The sequence below is a fragment of the Eptatretus burgeri genome, chromosome 9 (genome assembly GCF_056783735.1).
Source record: "Eptatretus burgeri isolate ZD-2024b chromosome 9, Ebu_testis_v1, whole genome shotgun sequence".
Lineage (NCBI taxonomy): Eukaryota > Metazoa > Chordata > Myxini > Myxiniformes > Myxinidae > Eptatretus > Eptatretus burgeri.
In genome coordinates, this window is record NC_140969.1 from 102,807,380 (window position 1) to 102,827,379 (window position 20,000).

At 44.2% G+C, this 20,000-nt stretch overlaps 1 protein-coding gene across 10 annotated transcripts in view; it reads right to left on the reverse strand.

Annotated features, from left to right (window-relative positions):
- The window catches only part of LOC147020774 (centrosomal protein of 170 kDa-like), a 111,088-nt gene that overhangs the window by 47,693 nt on the left and 43,395 nt on the right, over positions 1-20,000 (reverse strand). For 9 of the 10 annotated variants that reach the window (XR_015061957.1, XM_085896413.1, XM_085896411.1 and 6 more), the window contains 4 exons: positions 19,419-19,943; positions 13,605-14,158; positions 8,306-8,467; positions 1,379-1,502 (listed from right to left, as the gene is read on the reverse strand). Coding sequence is in view for 9 of the 10 variants with exons in the window: in XM_085896413.1 (XP_085752539.1) it covers positions 1,379-1,502; positions 8,306-8,467; positions 13,605-14,158; positions 19,419-19,943 (1,365 nt within the window). In the remaining variant the exon portion in view is untranslated. The remainder of the gene's footprint in view (positions 1-1,378; positions 1,503-8,305; positions 8,468-13,604; positions 14,159-19,418; positions 19,944-20,000) is intronic. The other variant, XM_085896409.1, reaches the window with a different exon arrangement.

The window sequence follows — 20,000 nt, forward strand, 5'->3', positions numbered from 1 at the left end:
ACACGCATGCACACATTTCAGGACGTTTTCACTTCATGGACAACTACTCTCTGGTGAGAGAGACGACTCTTCTCCCCCCACCCGATAAGCATCTGCTCTTTGTCTCTTTCCTGTCATTTTGATTGATTTTGCCTAAGTAATTATTCATTTTGATTGCTTTGGAATTTATTCATTTATTTAGCTCAGGAAATAAAAAGTTCGTTTTATTTATTTATTTTATTATTAATAAATTATTTGTCGACTTCCAACCTGTCCGTGTTTGTCCTTTCCTTCCATTGGTCTAGAGCATTGTCCGAACCGAGATCGACTGGGAGGTAATCACCGCAGATTTGACCAAAAATAGACGGCACGCACCGGCAGTTAAAACGCTCGGCCGCCCTAATTAAAATCTTATCAAGATAAAAATGATGAAACACACATTGACCTTCTCTACTTTACTTCAAAGGAAAAATCACATTATGCTTTCATCAAAAATTTCTCAAGATTAACCAAATCACAACTATAATAAGATTGGTGCTTTGCCGAGGGTGCGCTCCCCGCTCAGGTAAACACGTGACCTCAAGTTAAACGGAATAATTAGACGGCGGACACTGGAACTCGTGGTTGACTGGGTGGCGTTCGTGGTTTTAAAACAACCCACCGTACCACAGCGTTAATTGTGAGCTGTGGCCCCAGGTCCGGTTCTACGAGGACAACCGGGGATTAATCCCCCTGAGTGACAAGCTGGTGTCTCGGTACCCGTGGCCGCAACAAAATATATATATATATATATATATATATATATATATATATATATATATATATATATATATATATATATGATGACTGCCGAACCACATGACCGATGATGCCACCAATCCCCCCCCCCTCCGCCCATACAATTCAGCCCGAGATGACCCTCAACTTTTCATCCTTATCGGATAAAGCGTTCGACATATGCAATTATGACGTCATCACGAAGCCACTTAAGACATTTTTTTTTAAACGCACTTATTTCCCACGGAGTGTACCGCACATGTGGAAAGTTTCAATTTTTTCCATGGAGTGGTTTCAGAGATGCAGAGGTCCAATGTTCCACCCCCCCCCAACATGGCTGCCACACCACGTGACCTATGACGTCATAATTATCATTAAAACATTCTGCATGAATTGTCACACCAATGGTGAAAATTCCTCAATTAATAAGCGGCTGCGGAGAAAACAGAGAAAATTAGCACGGACGTCCGTACAACCCGAAAAAACAACTCCTCTGGCGATAAAAAAGTCCGAACAAGAACATGTATCCATCAATCATTGAGCTAATGTTCTCGATTTCCATCGGAAATGTTGGACCGACGGGTGTAAAGATAAACAGATTTGCATGGAAATTATTTTTTACCACTTTGAGCAGGATTTGTGGAGCTGGCCTTTTTGTGTTCACTCTCCGGGCCACGAGCCGCCAGACTCGTCCAACGCGAGGCCCACTGCCGTCCACCGCCACATTCATTGCTCGTATCAACATCCTGTGAAGCCAAAGCCAACGTGATGATATGTAGAAAAATCAAGAAAAGGACGAAGAAGAGTCAGAGAAAGAGGAAGGAGAGGAAGGGGGAGGATGGGGGAGAAGACGACGATGAAGAAGCATAAGAGTACAACATAAGAGGCAAAATTGCCGAGCGCAGTATTTACAAACATAACATCCAACTTCATAGCACAGGACAAAAATTGCTCTTCCATCACTCGATTTAAGATCGACGGACTTGTTAAGAGTCCAAATCGAAATAACTTCGCGAGAACGCAGAAACTTTCCACGTGACCTTCGTTTACCCACTATAAATCCATTTCCAGATCATATCGACAGGGTCACTGTGGTTCCATCTTGGATCATCAATCAGAAAAGCAGATTCGGTGTCATAAACAGATTCTTTATCAGCAAGTGTTCCTGCTCCAGACGGCTACGTTGGAAACAAGAAAGCAGAAATGAAGAAAATGAAGTTTACATGTGGGAAAAAAAGGCAAGGAAGCAATTAAATAAATGGTTTAAGTAAAATATGCGATTACGGGGGTATTTCAAAAAGATCGATACAACTTTGACTTCCTGCCATTTCTTTGTTTTTTGACCTATACCGTTTTTCTATTTCAGGGATTGGTGGTGTTATCGTGGTGTTTGTTTCCTGGGATTTCTCGCTCCGTAGCTCAATTATACCATTGACAGTGAAGTGGAAGACAAAAGTTGTGGCTCTGTGGTATGAGACTAGATCATACGGAGACACCCGCTGGAGGTTCTGCAGGGAATATGACCTCAGAACACGTGACAGACCCACAAATTGGGCCATCCAACGTATTGTGAAACATTTTGAGCACAAGGGTAGAGTGCACAACCAGAGTAAGGGCAACAGTGGCAGGCCAGCATCAGTAACCAGGAGCCAACCCAACATCGACGCCGTGTGGGGTTCTTCAGTGGACAGTCCCAAGAAGTCCCACCGCCGGCGCTCCCGGGAGCTAGGCATCAACCAACATCAGTCTGGCGTATCCCCACAAAGGAACTGAAGCTTTTCCCATACATCATCTCGATTAGGCATAAACTGAGTCAAGATGACATGAGAAGGAGACGTGATATGTGCAATTGGCTCAGTGACAGGATAGAGCGGAACCCAAACTGGATCAACCCAATCTGGTTCAGTGATTAAGCCCATTTCCACTTGAACGGTGCCATCAACAACCACAACAACATTTTCTGGCAGGTGTCTGCATATGATTTCGTCTCATACCACAGAGCCACAACTTTCGTCTTATACTTCACCGTCAATGGCATAATTGAGCTACGGATCTAGAAATCCCAGGGAACAAACACCACGATAACACCATCAATCCCCGAAAAGGAAAACTGTATCGATCAAAAAAAAAACAAAGAAATGCCAGGAAGTCAAAGTTGTATCGATCTTTTTGAAACACCATGTAAATGGCTTTTTCAGTCACGTAGCCACATGTGGGTAATTTCTTATGCATATATAATTATTGAAAAAAAAAAACACATCAATAATGTGGCCACCTGCTCCATATGGTCAAAATCCAATTTAAATGGCTAGTAGTTTCATATCACGCCTGGTGTTGGGGCTTGGGATCCTCGGGTCGTGAGTTCAAACCCCGCTCTGCCATTGAATTAATACCGGGTGGGGTTGGCTCAATCTGTCATCCTCCGAGGTCGGCAAAATGAGTACCGGCTTGCTGGGATGATCGAGCCGTTCGAGTATCCTGCGTCGGAGTAGCGACCCATCCAGGATCGTGCCCAAAAACCAAGGAGACTGCTTATGCAGCACCGACGCTCTGTACAGAGTATGGTCCCATCGGATAGATGGATAGAGTTTCATATCCACAGCTCATTAGGGACCATCTACATTTTACGCAAACAAAATTCCACACAGACATATTGATGACCTTTTTTGCCCTGAACACCCCTTTCTCTTCTCATTATCCCCCACTAGTCACCCCGTTGGTCTTGTCCTTTTTTCTCTCCTCCACCCCGGCCCCCCCTTCCTTATCCTCAATATTATTTTTGATCAATCTCATCTCGGCCCTCTTTCGGTGTACAAGGATGGCATGTATGTTTGATGATGTATTTTCCAGCCCAAGCTATCATCCATACAAGAAAAATTGTCTCTCCCGAACGTTGATGCAAAGCTACCGACACCGGCCTTCACGAGCAAGACCAGTGATTCATTTGACCGTGTCCTCAAATGTTGGTTATGGCACACACTCACTCACTCTCACTCAAGCTTGTTTACCAGTACACACGTGTCAGCACGTGCACACAGCACCACACCAACAACAAATTACACGCACAGACAGGAACGAAGCACATTTTACAACTATCTGCAGAATAAAAAAAGAAAAAAAGAGTGAAAGCAGCAAAAGAAAGAGAGAATACACATTTAGAAAACAAAGAGGAAAAGAACAATACAGTCGAGTACTTTGGTGGTACAAAAACAAGCAGCAGGTGATTTCATTGGACATAGTGAAGAAACCGACAAATCCAGGTAAGGAAACAGGGGAGTGCAAGTCACGGCTTCCCATTCGTCAGAAGAATAAATAAGAGGAACAAGAGGAAGGAATCGAAGGCGGTTAAAGAAACGAGAGTGATGCTGATTGCGCGCCATCGCAAATCCCCACGATTCCCACCTGAAACAAAGTTGAAAGATGGCAAAAAGTTCCACCAGGAATGACCCAATATCACATATTGTGTTGAAAGTTGTTTTCCCGCCCCCCCCCCCCTCATTATGACCCCTGTGATCCCAAGTCTCCATCCCTTGGGGGCATGAACTTGATAATCCACTATAACATCTAATCCATGATAACATCTCAGGCCTCAGACATTTTTGAAATATTTTGTTGCATATATTTTTGGACCCATCTCTCAATGAGTGAAGAATCAGTTGAAAAAATTATATATTTCTCATTTCCAGATCCGGATTCAGATCTTCAGACCAAAATTGAATAAATTCATCCTTGCCACACACACCCAAAGTGTCCACGAAGTTTCATCCGAATCCGTCCGCAACTTTTTTGAGATATCGTGCTACATATCGGTTTGGCCCCATCTCTCAATGGTGAAGAATCACTTGCATTATCAGATCCAGATCCGGATTCAGATCGTCACCAACATTGAATCGGTTTGTCCTCGTCACACACCCGACATGTCCACAAAGTTTCGTCCGGATCTGTACACAACTTTTTGAGACATGCTGCACACAGACAGACAGACAGACAGACAAACAGACCAGAGAGGGATGAAAACATAACCTCCTTCACCTTTGGCGGCGGAGGTCAAAATATATACGATGAACAAAAATGAAAGTTCATGCAATAAAACACAAGAAACAAAAATTACTGAACAACTTGTCGAACAGCCCGTCGACAAACAAAAAAATAGATAAATGAAAAAAAAATCTATATATTTGATATAATAAATAAATACATCACAATAAATACTGTAGTATCGAGAAACCGCAACAACGTCGTGCAAGAATTTTTATTGTTTATTTTTTTTTTTTTTAAAGAAAGACGTACTGCTGAAATGTCAACAATAATTATCAGGAAATATTTGTTCAACTCACTCCACGAACACGGCTGAAAGCATTCATTGTGAAGCAGATAAACTTGTTCTACGTGTACAATGGATCTTACAATTTATACTTATTTGAAAATTATGGAGTCAAAGGCCAGAAAACAACAACAACTACTACTACTACTACTACTACCACTCGTCCTGCTGGTGAAGGCTCGTGTCGAAATGCATTGGCGGACAAGTACAACAATTGAGGAATGTTAACAACTGTGGGAAGCTGACGATTTGGGCGTTAACCCTTTGTCGGTGCAAAGAAAGCTTTTTTTTTTGCTCTCCAAGCTTCAGCTTCACCTTGCTTTCAATGGTGATTGGCAACCTCAATCGATGGCCAGTTCACTTCATCCATACTATGACTACTACTACTACTACTACTACTACTACTACTACTACTACTACTACTACTACTACTACTACTACTACTACTACTACTTTAACATCCCCAGTTATTCCCAGATTGTGAAGTTGGCCAGGGATTGTTTTGGGCCCAAATCTTTTACAAATCAGCTGGCCAGGCACAATGTTTGACTGAAGGTGATAAGAATCTGGACTTCAGCAAGTTCTGGCGATTACTCACATACTCCTTCGGGCCCTGTCACACCTTGACGTTTTAGCCAGCGTATGGCAACGTCTCAAAATGTATGTAAAACGCTGGCGTACGCTGAACTATTGATGTTTTTTTTTCAGTTTTTGGTGTATTCATAACGAGTTGGATGTATGCATAACGTATTAGTAACGTGCACAGAACGTTTCGATAACATATAGATAACTTATACCAACGAATGCCTAGCGTGTTGTCGGCGTTCACAACCTATGCCCAACGATAGTCTAACTTATGCATAGCGCGGCAGCATAGATCGCCGACGATCACGTGGCGTAGGCTATTAATAGGCTGTGGCTCGACGATTCAAATAATAACTGCACTAGACATCAAAGTGTCAAGCCGCTGTCACACCTTGACGTTTTAGCCAGCGTATGCCGACGTATGAAAAATTTGCCGAATACGTTATGGGTAAGTTTTGCTTCCGTTAAGAGCACGCTGAAGCACGCTGGCATACGTCGTAGTACACAGAGTACGTCGAAAAATTTTCAGCATGTTGAAAATTTCTCGACGTATCCAGCGTATGACTCACACGTTCCGCATACGCTGGCATAAGTTGTCGGCACGTTACGCAATCATCGACACACGTTACTTGTAAGTTACTCATAAGTCGAAACACGTCGAGGTAATGTTTAGCATACCCGAAACTTAATTTCTAACCTATGAGTAATGTGCTTTGAACCTATGTGTAACATATCTCCAACACACATTGACGTATGCAGACGTATTTGATTGACGTCTTCCGGACGACCACAGAACTTACTTAACGCGTTTCCAACTTACAGCTACCGTATAATGGCGTATTGGCAGCGTTTAGGGGAATTGGTATATAAAAATGGGGTTCAGGCAGGAGGAACCCGTCAGTGTTCCAGACTCCATGCTTTTTTTTTCTTTTTTTTTCGGCATGACGGTGATGTTGACACTTCAATTTCTAGTGCGGTTATGATTTAAATCGTTGAGCGGCAGCCTATTAATTATATTATACTAGGTGAATGCACCCGGCGCTGCCCGGGTTCTTTTTGAATGAATTTAATCTTCTATACATATGTCTGACGCGAGCACAGTATCAGTTCCCTATTGGACCATGGCAGTCATAGGCTAAAGGGGTTGGTGAGGGGGAAACACACCCCCTTCCCCCCCGCCCCCCCCTCAGCCAAGGGGCCGTGCCACATAGCCTATAACGTTCCCGGGGCCCTTCCCAACATTTTTTGTTTCAGTGGTTAGTTAGCTCCGATCTTTCACCTTTCAGGAGATTAGCACGTGCAGACAAACAAACAAACAGACAAACAAAAACTTAAAATCATATGTTAGATATATTTATATGGCACTGGCCCATGTCAATTGGCTGAACTTGGAAAAATTAACGTTACGAAATCAGGTGATGACATCATAATTCAGAAACCGGAAGTCGGAAGTACAATTCTTTTACATCGGGACACTCCCGGGTACATGTTCTGTCAGCATGTGAAGTTTGGTGAGGAACAGTCCAGTACTTTTCGCGTGCATAGGTCACAGAGAAACACACAATCAGGTGATGATGTAATAATTCGGAAATCGGAAGTTGGAAGTACAATTCTTTTACATCGGGACACTCCCGGGTACATGTTCTGTCAGCATGTGAAGTTTGGTGAGGACCAGTCCAGTACTTTTTGCGTGCATAGGTCACAGAGAAACACACAATCAGGTGATGACGTCATAATTCAGAAACCGGAAGTCGGAAGTACAATTCTTTTACATCGGGACACTCCCGGGTACATGTTCTGTCAGCATGTGAAGTTTGGTGAGGATCAGTCCAGTACTTTTCGCGTGCATAGGTCACAGAGAAACACACAAACAGACACACTTTCAACTTTATATATATATATATATATATATATATATATATATATATATATATATATATATATATATATATATATATATATATATATATATATATATAGATTATAACCACACTAGAAATCGAAGTGTCAACATCACCGTCATGCCGAAGAAGAAAAAAAAAATGGAGTCTGGAACACTGACGCTAAACATTACCTCGACGTGTTTTGACTTATGAGTAACTTACAAGTAACGTGTGTCGACGTGTGTCAATGATTGCGTAACGTGCCTACAACTTATGCCAGCGTATGCGGAACGTGCGAGTCATACGCTGACATATGTCGAAAAATTTCAAGCATGGAAAATTTGTCTAACAGCTCAGCGTACTACGAAGTATGCCAGCGTGCTCTTAACGTATACAAAACTTACCCATACGTATTCGACGTGTGCCAGCGTTTTAGACAAATTTTTCATACGTCGGCACACGCTGGCTAAATCGTCAAGGTGTGACAGGGCCTTTACGAAGGGCACCGTGGGATCTTTAACGTTGACCAACTAATGGTAGCAGATGGGACGCCAGGTTTAACATTCATCCAAGGGACGACATGCACGCTGATGGATCACCATGAACGTGAAACACCAGGATGACAGTTTATAGATTGGCCAGGATTAAAACCAAAGCTCGACAGCTCAGAGAGGAGTGCACATACCTCTCAGCTATCCTGCCAGCCCTTAGAAAGCATTACAATCCAGTATGAAAGAATAACAGATGACTCATTTACCTTTCCTAGAGGCTTGACAGTTCCTTCGACTAAAAACGGCTCGGTCCTTGCTTCAGGTGAACTCCTAACTTGCGATGCGTTTGGCTCAGCCAGTCCAGGGCAGAGTCCCTCGTGTGCCGGCCGCCTGCTCACCACTGGCTGTGGTTCAAGAACTCCAAAAACCTGCAGGAGAACCTTATCGTTTTAGATACACGCATTCACCTGAATGTACAAAACTTATGCTCAGTTGATAGATTCTCCAAACTAGAACGGTAGTAGATAGAGCGTATACACCTCTGCCAGGCTGAACAGTTTACGTTTTGTATCCCATCGATAAGCCGGATCTGCATCCAGACCTGAACCAAAAATCTAATCGGCTTGTTCTTATCACACAACCAATTCATCCACCAAGTTTCGTCCAAACCATTATTTGTGCTCGTTCTTGTCCAAGCATCGAACCAAAAATGATAAGTGAACGCATGGTTGTTCTACATCACAAAAAGTTCCAGATTAAAGTACAACAGTCAGATGTAAAGGTGGGGATCAACACCAATTGAATATACCCGAATGTCAGACTCATCAGACATTACTAAAGAAATATCATTTCCTTTAATAAAGGAATACACAAGGTAGACATGTGGAATGTCAACCAGCAACCCCCTTCTGGTAAAACTACCGACATCATGAATCGCTGCTCACCTTCACCCTTTCATTCCTCTTTTTCCCCACCTTTGTTATAAACTCCCTCACTCTGTTCAATCCCATTCTCCCCTCCAAGTCTTCAAAGCAGCTGCTCACCACCACCTCTTATTGTCCCCCATCCAAAACCACGATCTTTTCTAACCCCTTTAATCCAACCCAAACCCACCTCCTTCATATTCCCTGCTTTCGTTCCTGAAAGTCCCTGTAATGTCCATCTTGTATACCGGTGTTCCCCACCCCATCCCTCTTCCTTCCACAGTTCTAATGTCTCTGTTCCCCACTGTTTTATCAATTCCCTCTCCCACCCCTCATCTTCTGCCCCCCTTTCTGTGCATTGTGTGTTCGCTCTTATACGAGCCTCGACAATCTGTACAAAAAAATAAAATCATACGTGTGACTCCTTTGTTCCTCATCTTCCTCTCTGGATCATTTTATCCCAAGATGACCCTCAAAAAGTTTTATACCAATCGGACGTCACGTTCTACATATGTAATGATGATGTTATAACGAAGGCAAGCACCCATGATGTCATAAAAAATACCACACTCATTCCCCATGAGGAGTGCCTGTGATGTGCCACTTGTACACCCATGGCTTGGGCAACACTTTTGTGAAGTTTCCCATCGATTTATCCAGCCGTTCTGGAGAAGATTTTCATAGGTTTTCGGGTAAATCCAACATGGCTGCCAAACCATGTGACCAATGACTATGTGTGTGAACCTTTTGTTCCTCGTGGATAGGAGGTCATATGTATAAAGTTTCACCTCGATCTCTTCAGCCATTTCAGAGAAGATTTTTGAAGGTTTTTTTTATTTATTTTATTTTAAACAATATGGCTGCCGAATCACGTGACCGATGACGCCATGATTTTTTTTTTTCTGTGGACCATTTTATCCCAAGATGACCCTCAAAAATGTTCATACTGATCGGATGCGGCGTTCTACATATGCAATTAGGACGTCATAACGAGGGCAGCTATGGCGTCATTATAAAAATTAAAAATTGAGCAATAACACTGAACAACAAAATTTTTTTACTGGAGATGTGTAAAGTGATTTAGACTAATTTGGGTACGCTGATTTCAAAAATCATAACCGTTTTGCTGTATCACGTCAGGATTTTCAGTAACAGAAATATTCCCATTGCCTAGAAGTCAGGATTTCAATGAAATTTACAAAAATTCATTTATTCATTTATTTCATCATGAATGCTTCAAAATTATAGAAATTACAGAAAAACTCCACTAGAATGTAATTAAAAATGCTTTAGGCATTTGGCTTTGCGTTTGTGCTGCTCTGTGTCAGTTTCACGATGCAGGAACCAGCAGAAATCGCCCATCATGTTCGGGTTGTGCCGCCCTTGGTAACGCGTCTCCATGGGTGAAATTTCTTGGTGGAATCGCTCGCCGTGCTCGTCCGAGACTGCTCCCAAGTTGTCAGGGAAGAGGTTCAGGTGCTGGTGTAGGAAATGGATTTTCAGGGACATCCTGGAGCCAAGTTTCCTGAAGGACTCCAGCAGCTGCTGCACTATTTCTTTAGTTGTCCGCGCGCTCGTTCCCCAAGAAGTTGTCCGTCACAGCTTTGAAGCTCCTCCACGCTGCCAGCTCTTTGGGGTTTAGAGTTGTCGGAAAGTTTTCGTCCTTCATAATCTGTCGGATTTGCGGTCCAACAAAGACACCAGCCTTGATCTTGGCCTCCGACAAGGTGTTGCCAAACTTTTCCTTGAGGTATAAAAACCCACGCCCATTCAGATCCATTGCCCGTACAAAACTTTTCATCAAGCCGAGCTTTATGTGGAGTGGTGGAAGGAAAACCTTGGCTGGGTCGACAAGGGCGACATGCTTCACGTTGTGTCGACCAGGTACATGCTCTTTTCGCTCTTCCCAATCTTTCTTCGTCCAGTGATTCTTGTCGTCTCTGCTATCCCAGAGACAAAGGAAGCACATGTATTTCGTGTAGCCTGACTGCAGCCCTAACAACAGCGCCACCACTTTCAAGTCTCCGCAGATGTGCCAGTTGAAGTCATTGTACTTGATGGAATCAAGCAGCTGCCGCATAGTCTCATAGGTCTCTGTCATGCCGAACGCGTGAGCCAGTGGGACTGATGGTTTCTCGTTGCCATTGTGGAGCAAAACAGCCTTCAAGCTGTTCTTCCCCGAGTCGATGAAGAGGCGCCAGTCTGCAGGATCGTGATCACACCCAAGTTCTTTCAACAGACCGTTGATGTCACTGCAGAATGTCATCGTGTCTTCCATCTCAAAGAACTCAGCCATGTCTCTGTGACGTGCTCTGAACAGGATATCTTGGTGTTAGGTTCAAGTAGATTCCACTGCTGCAGCCTTGATCCAAGCAGCTCTGCCTTCGCCTTTGACAGCGAGAGATCTCTTACAAGATCACTTAAGTCTCCCTGGTTCAGAAGGTGTGATTCTTGAGTGTCGGGTTCAAAAGGTTCATCATCACCATCCTCTTCACCACTGCTTACAGCTATGTTCTGATCAGCTGGAGGTGTTGGAACGGGGTTCTCGTCATCATGAGGCACAGGTTTATGAGCAGAGACGCAGTCAGCGTACTTGATGTGACCTTAATTCTTCTTGTTGAAGCCGGCGATGCTTGTGCAGCAGAAATAACAATCATCATGATGATTCTGCGGCTCACGCCATATCATGGGCACCGCAAATGGCATGCTCGCGCGCTTGCCCAACAACCACTGAGTCAAGGTTGTGTGACAGCTTGTGCAGCAGATGTGTGGTGCCCAGCTCTGTTCTTGGTCCCCCACCTTACACCCGAAGTAGTGAAAGTAGGCGGCCTTCATTTTCACTGCTGTAGATATACTTCGCTGTTGATCTTTTTTGGTATACCGACCACAGACATAACAGAAGTTGTCAGGATGATTGGTACAGGAACGCCTACTCATCTTTATCTGAAAGAAAGAAATATAACACAAGTTAACAACAATTGTACGAAATAGACATGTTAAAGACATATGTAAATTTCATTGAAATCCTGACTTCTCGGCAATGGGAATATTTCTGTTCCTGAAAATCCTGACGTGATACAGCAAAACGGTTATGATTTTTGAAATCAGCGTACCCAAATTAGTCTTAATCACTTTACACATCTCCAGTAAAAAAAATTTTTTGAAATTTGTTGTTCAGTGTAATAAAACACTCATTCCCCATCAGGATTACTTGCAATGTTTCAAGTTTAAAATTTTTCCTCAGTATGGTTTCAGAGATACAAAGGTCCAAAGTTTTTCTGTTTTCCAATATGGCTGCTACACCACTTGACCTATGACATCATAATTATCATTGAAACATTATACATGAGTAGTCGCGTCAATTGTGAAAATTTCGTATCAATCCGATAAGCGGTTGCGGAGAAAAACATGAAAGTTCTGTGCGGACAAACAGACAGACAGACAGACCCAAATGCAATACCTTCTCTGAATCCTTCGGTGAGGGCAATAAAGCTCCAAATGACCATATTCTGTTCTCAAGGCACATAGACAACAACAACCAACATAAATTTATTGATACTAGCAGGCGGTCCAGCCCCGACGGACGAAGTACCCTTCTCGCCCACCTTCGGCGGGCAATGTGCTGCGTGCGGAACATTCTTGGAAATGCACCTCGTAATTTTTGAAAGATATTTTATTCATCACAATACTTGTATCATACTCCACAATCATAATTTTGAGGACGTTCCATGATGTTATGAAGAAGATCAAGAAAGATAAGGCCAAAAAAAAAAATGTTGCATTGGCGTAACCCGCCCGACCCTAAAAATTCCGCCGACCCTACGTTTTTTTTTTGTTTTTTTTTGCTATAAAAAAAAAAAAACGATAAATTTTGCCGACCCTATTTTATTGCTATTTTTGTTGTTTTGCTATCGTTTTCAAGTATCTTGTTTATTGCGATCGCAATCACAAAAACCCGGAAGTGTTTCGGACAGAACCCGCCGACAAAAAGGGTGGTACTCGAGCCGGGGGAGATTTTGGGAGGGATTTATTAGGAAAAAAAAAAAAAAAAAAAAGATCCCGACCGACCTACCCTATTTTTCAGTGACCCGTTACGCCAATGCAACATTTTTTTTTTGGCCTAATTTGCAACACCGGCTACTACCAAAAGGTGGTGATATTTCCAGGTGGTGGGTTTGAGGTCGGGCCGAACAATAAACCAACACAAGGCTCTTCCGACCCGATAAATGCATCATGGCATTAAACGCTACGAGCGCATGCGTACCGCTTCGCATCCTGCCCGGATAGTTTCAGCAGCATACACTCGAGTCGATTTTAAAGAAGCGGGACACATGCGCTCATGGCATTAAACGCCATGATGCTTTTATCGGGTCGGAAGGGCCGAGTTTTAGTGTGTGTGTATATATATATATATATATCTAAAAGCTCCGAAAACACTGAATTTTATTTTTTTAAATGATAATGTTTTCTTGTTCTGTGCATTTACATGAAGGCACCTTTAAAAACATTTCACATTTTATGCTCAACAGTTCCCTATCTGTTCAGATTGTGGCAACTTCTGTTTCAACCAAATTTTTGTCTCTATTTGTAAATGTTACAGACATTCCACGACAGTGTGCAAACCTGCGAGCACCACAATTACCTTGTCTATCTTTTTTCGCGCCGCCTGTTCTTCTCTGCTGGGCGTCTCGCTCTCGATGGTGTAGGTGCCCGCATCGCTGTGCTTATCCTCTTCATTTTCAGCTTCCTCGTGATTCTTCCTGTCCTTTTGCTGGTGCTCATTTTTCTGCAGCACAGCAGCAACATTTCTCAAAGCAGTTTTCCCACCGTCCTTTTTGTGGTCCCATTTTTTGGAACGACTGTCCGCACCATGAGGCGGACGACTATGGTGCGAACCCTGCGAGCCAAACGGTTGACGCACGTCGTACGAGGAATCCTGTGGCGTGCGAACAAGCGAGCGTGAGCGTGCGGACGGGTGTGCGACGCAAGGCTTAGTGGAAGGTCCAGGCACAAACGTTGCCGCGGTGGCCGAGCCCAGAGTGGCATCTCGGTGAGTGAAAGAAGCCGACCGACGCTTACGCGGGTTTTCAGCATCAAAGAAATCAATGGTGAAGGCTCGAGCTGCTGGTACAGTCTCGACAGCATGACTTCGCTGAGCCACATCATCGCCACGAGTCGAGTCAACTAAAGGAGAAGCTGCACGCAAGACCAAACGACAAACATAATTTGTCACGTCATTTTCAAAACCAATGAGTATCAGGCAATAAGAAAGATAAAGATAAAGTTGTAAGAGTCAAATTAGTCATATCATTTGAAGACGGAAATAGGAAGGAAACACGGGAAGGGTGAGCAAGAATAAAAATCTTGAATTCCTACTCATTGAAACTGTGTGGTTAGTGGGACACCTTGGTGATTAATAAAGGGATAATGAACGAACAACTGCAGATGATGCAAGAACTTAGCAAGTTAAACGCTAATAACCCCTGAGCACACGTGCAGTTGAGCTGAGATTGGTACAGTACTCATACCCCAACATGTCGAAGAACAACAGAGCAAAAGGAAAGTTGTTCTACGACAAGTCAACAGACTCAGGAGAATTTAATACTCCACTACTAATTTGTCACAGATTTGAGAATGATAATCAGCACAAAAACAACAACAACAAGCAGCACCTCAAACTAGCCCATCTTAGTCCACTGGAGGATGAAGGACTCCCTCGCAGGATCAGCATCAAGAAAATGACCACATGTCCATACAGGCGCAGCTGACACTCATGGACTATGCAGGTAACAAATCTCATTCGAGTCTCTCTCAGTAACCACTCATTGGAGACAAGGTACGACCAGCGATAAGCAAGGATTCTCCGAAGAGACCTGGTACCAAAGGAATTAAGTCCCTGTATCAGATCCCTGATCAGAGTCCAAGTCTCACATCCAGAGAGCAAGAGTGGAAGCACCAAGGACCTGAAGACTCGGACTTTTGTCGAAACGCACAGGTACTGGCAGCGCCATACCCCATGATCCAGTGAAGCCGTGAGTCCCCAGGCCCGACCCAGACGTCTACCAAGGGAAATTAATCTGTCTGTGACCTCAACATCCTCAACACAAACAGGCACAGACAGGACAGCAGCATCCAAGATGTCATTGAAAGCCTGGATCTTAATTTTCACCAAGGAAACCCATAATCCCAGTGGCTCAGACTCCTCATTCAGCACCTCGAGGGCCCCCAAAAAGGATATCTAGAGTCTTCACAAAGATGACTGCATCATCTGCGAAATCAAGGTCCGAGATCTTGACATTCCCAAACTATTCACCGCAACTTGATCTCTCTGACATCCTCCCTAGAATCCAGTCCATACAAGTGCTGAAAAGTGTGGGGGCAAGTACACACCCCGACAAACTCCAGTAACAACTGGAAATAAGTCGGAGATGGTACCACCACACTTCACAGCACTCTCAGTGTCAGAATAGAGTTCAGACATCAGATCGATCAGTTTTGGTGGCACCCCACGATGACCAAGAAGATGACCAACATAGGCTGCATGCATCCCCTGCCGAAACTCTCGTCTGCGTTCAGTGAGGACCCGGAGAGCAAGGATACGGTCAATTGTTGACCTCTTTGGTGTAAAGCCTGACTGCTTTGAACGCTGGTGCTCAAGCAGATGGTGGCAAACCCTATCAAGACTTATGAGCAAAGACGTAGCCTGGCACTGAGAGCAGCAACACCCCTCGATAGTTGTTGCCGTCTTGGCGATCACTCTTCCCTTTCCAGAGAGGGACAACAAGGCCCCTCTTCTCGTCAGTTGGGATGATGCCTGTGTTCCAGGCAGAGCAAAGAACTGCATGCAACGACACGAGTGCAGCATTTCCACCAGCCTTGAGAAGTTCAGCATGGATGCCACAGATCCCTGGAGCTTTGCCCTGTTTCAACTGGTTCACCGCAGCCTGTGTTTCCACAAAAGAAGGTGGACCACAGTTGATTGGAGGGAGAGCAATAGGGATCGTAACATACCTGACATCCAACTCAACAGCTGGTGGATCAGCCTGGTACAGCCGCTCAAAGTAAGTGGCCCAGCGGGCCTTCACTTCGGACTCCTCTGTCAAGAGTCTACCACCCTATGCTCTAACTACAGTATATCGAGGGATGGGCTTGGATGAACGCAATGCGTGAAATTCCCCTGTAAGCGGGATGAGAATCACCTGTCCACAGGTGATGCTCTTCCACTCACAGATTCCTCGCACATAGACCTCCTTGTCCACCCAAAGTGCACGTACAGTTTTACGCCTTAGCTCTGCCATTCTGCCTGGCCCTGAGACTCTGGTCAATGGTATCCAGTGTCCCTTGAGACAAAATTCTTCTTCACCTTACGGTGAGTTCCCAGACATCCACCGGCAACATCAAGGACGGTGGTCTTGAAGGCACTTCACAACTCTTCAGGATCCCCCAAAGCACACAGATCCCCAAATCTCCACTCGGCTTGTTTGCAAACTCCTCAACTACCCTCTCATCATTGAGCTTACCAACATCCAGAATAGGTTTGGATGGTACCATTCTCTTGGATTTGAGCTACAACTTCAGAGTTGCTGCAACAAGCCTGTGGTCAGTATTGAGGAACTGAGCATTCCGGTGGACCCTGCAGTTCTGGATCATCCTCCAGCGACCATCAACGGACACATTGTCAATCTTCTTTGCCACACCACCAGTGTTGTAATACCAAGTCCAGCGATGAGCCTGGCAATGAAACCATGAACCAGCCACACAAAAGTGCACGACTTCTTACAAAGTCAGGAACTTAGTGCTATTCTGGTTCACAGTTCCAGACCCATGAAGACCAACACACGTCTCATCACCATCCCTTTCAGTTACAGCCAAAATATTGAAATCCCCCAAGACTAGAAGTGTATCTCGTCTGGGGCACTGATCAACCACAGACTCGAGCGTGGCGTAGAATGCGTCCTTCACGGTGAGATCACTCGCCTCAGTCGGAGCATAAACAGAGACCATGGAAATGACACCCAAGGAGTGACGAATCCTGAGTCTCATAATACGCTCGTTGACCGGTGTTACCTCAATTATCATTGGGGTCAGCTTATTGGATACAGCTACAGCAACTCCTTGGGAATGGTAACCATCAGAGTGACCAGACCAATAGTAGGTGTAACCACCCACCATTATCTCGCCGCAATCCGGTCTCCGAACCTCAGAGAGAGCTGCAATACCAATGTCCAAACGCTTGAGTTCAGATGATAACAGAGACAGGTGATCATCCTCTCTTCGGGATAGGACATTCCAGGCACCCACCTGAAGGGACAGCCTCAGGTTAACTCAGCACCACTCCGACACACTCTCCCGCAATCTGACCCGGGAATGTTACCCCGTGGTTTCCCTCCTATCATCAAAGATTGGGGGTCCCGAAGGCGTTGCCCCAATCCCGTCATCCGCTGAGCTGCCCTGCGGAGGGAGGCTGCACAGGAGGTACTCCCACGGAGTGGGTTTTCAGATTTTTTTTGTGCTTCTGGAATGTTTTGCGGAATGAAGGGTTTTACGGTGGTCGGAGTGCAAACCTTTCCACCAACCTCCTTATAAAAATAACCCAAATGCAGGAGAACGTCCACAGACACAGTTGGGCACTAGATATGGATGGCCGTTGGCTCACAAGGAGCTCCTCCGCCTTTTGACAGGTTTTGTTCTTCATCCTGCTGGGTGTCCATATCCAAACACCCTCCTCACCAAGAAACTTGGTGGGGGAGACGGTTTAGTCGCCGACAACCCGATCATGGTACAGGTTAGTAGAGGTTAGTACAGGTTTACATGATACCTGTAGCAAGTCACAGATCTAATCTGACCTGACACCAATACATTTGGGAGGGGGGGGGAGAGTCAATTGTTTGAATACATTTGTGTTCTACAAAAGGGTATGTTCAAAGATTGAGTATTTCTGAATTGAATACAAAATCGCAAAAAATTAACTTTCAATTGACATGAGAAACAATTAATAAGCAAGATTTCACAGGTAACGTCGGTCCTTGCTATTATTTCTAACTATTCTATCAATACAATAAAAGGCGGCATGCGTCTGTCCGTGTGTGTGTGTGTGTGTGTGTGTGTGTGTGTGTGTGTGTGTGTCCGTGTGTGTGTGTCGCTTTATTTTAAAAGGTTCCTGCTGTTGTAGAATAATAATAAAAATGGTACAGGGTGAGAAACGGTACCCTGTCACTGACTGTAGGGTGGTCAACACAATCACTTTACGGCTAATGTGCTACTTATATTAAATATAGCATTGTTCCCGATATAGAATACGAAGAACATTACCTTTGTACTCGATATAGCTAGATAATATAATTTGTCTCTCTTCAAATCCCATTTACAATGCTCTCTCTAAACAAAGGTGTGGAACTTGAATTGTATTTTATTCTGAAACTAGAACGGCACTCTTCAGCGTTGCCAGATATGCCTCTGCCCACTTTGTGACATCATTATCGGTACTTGTCCCAAGTTTGATTAAAATGCCTGAACCCAGATTTAAAATATTAAATAATTTTGGCTGCCAGACCATGCGTAAGATCAGGTTGAAATATAAAACATATATTCCCAATCACCACGAGATCATAATTGTGAAGTTTGGCCTCGATCTGTTGAGCTGTTTCAGAAGATTTTTGAAGGTTTTTATGTTAAAAAAAATAATGGCTGCCGAATCTTGTGACCGATGATGTCATCAATTCCTCCTCCTCCCCCCCCCCCCCCCCATACAATTTAGCCCTAGATATCCCTCAAAATTTTTCATACTGATCAGATAAAGCATTTGACGTATGCATTTAAGACATCACAACGAAGTCACCTATGAAATCATCAAAAAATATATAAAATCACACTTATTCCCCATGGGGAGTACTTGCCATGTACAAAGTTTAAATTTTTTCCATGTAGTGGTTTCAGATACAGAGGTCCAAAGTTTTTCATTTTTTATCCAACATGGCTTTCCAACCACGTGACATATGATGTCACAATTATCATTAAAACATGAGTAGTTGCACCGATGGTGAAAATTGTGTCAATCGGATAAGTAGTTGCAGAGAAAACAGAAAATTAGCACAGATGTACGTACCTGTACGTACGGACAACCCGAAAACATAATGCCTCTGGCGACTTCGTCAGCAGAGGCATAAAAATGGCCTTGGCTACATTCATCATACAAGTTTCATTTTGAACTTTTCTTTCGAACGGAGATTTAATGCTCATAGAAGTTACACATTGGGGGAAACAGGGTTTGAACCTGAGATCTCAGCACGATGAGCTATCCGCGCCAAAATGAAGGATGAAAGATTAACATGGTAATAAGACTGGAAAGTAAAACAAATGCAACACAAGTCAAACACAATACCCCTCCAATAAATAAATAAATAAATAAAACGAGGATATGTGTGACGCACACACACACGCACACACATCTTCCTACCCAAAACAAGCCCCATCGAACCTCTTGGAGCCGGTTTTCTTGCATCGTGTCTCCGCTCACTTGGTCTGCTCCGCACATTCACATGAGCTGCTTGGCCAACTGGTTCCTGCCGCTTGAGCCAGTCTTGTACCTTCCGATTGTATACGTCACTCACAGCACCTGCAACGGTAACCTTAATACCATCCTGGCCCTCAGCATCAACCGAGGGGCGGTGGGTTGGCTCAGGTGGTTTAGCTTGCGGCCGAGGTTCCGTTGGGAATCTGGAAGAACGTTCACGGAAAGAACTGCGGCTCGCCCGTACACCGCTGTCGAACTCAATCGTAAAAGAAGCATGGGTCTGGCCGGTCTGTGTGCTTGAGAAGTTGTCACGTGTGGGCAGCTCATCTTGAAGAGACTGTGAAGGTTGCGTCATGTCGGGAGGCTGCGACAGATGCTTCGGGTGCTGCAAGTCTTTCGTTGGAATTTCAAAGTAGCTCGGTTCACGACGGAAGGTGTTGCAGTCTCCAGAATGTTCTTTACTGGTTGCTGGGGAGGATTGATGGAGTAGCGGGTGGTGGTGGGGGGGGGGGAGGGTGCAAATCA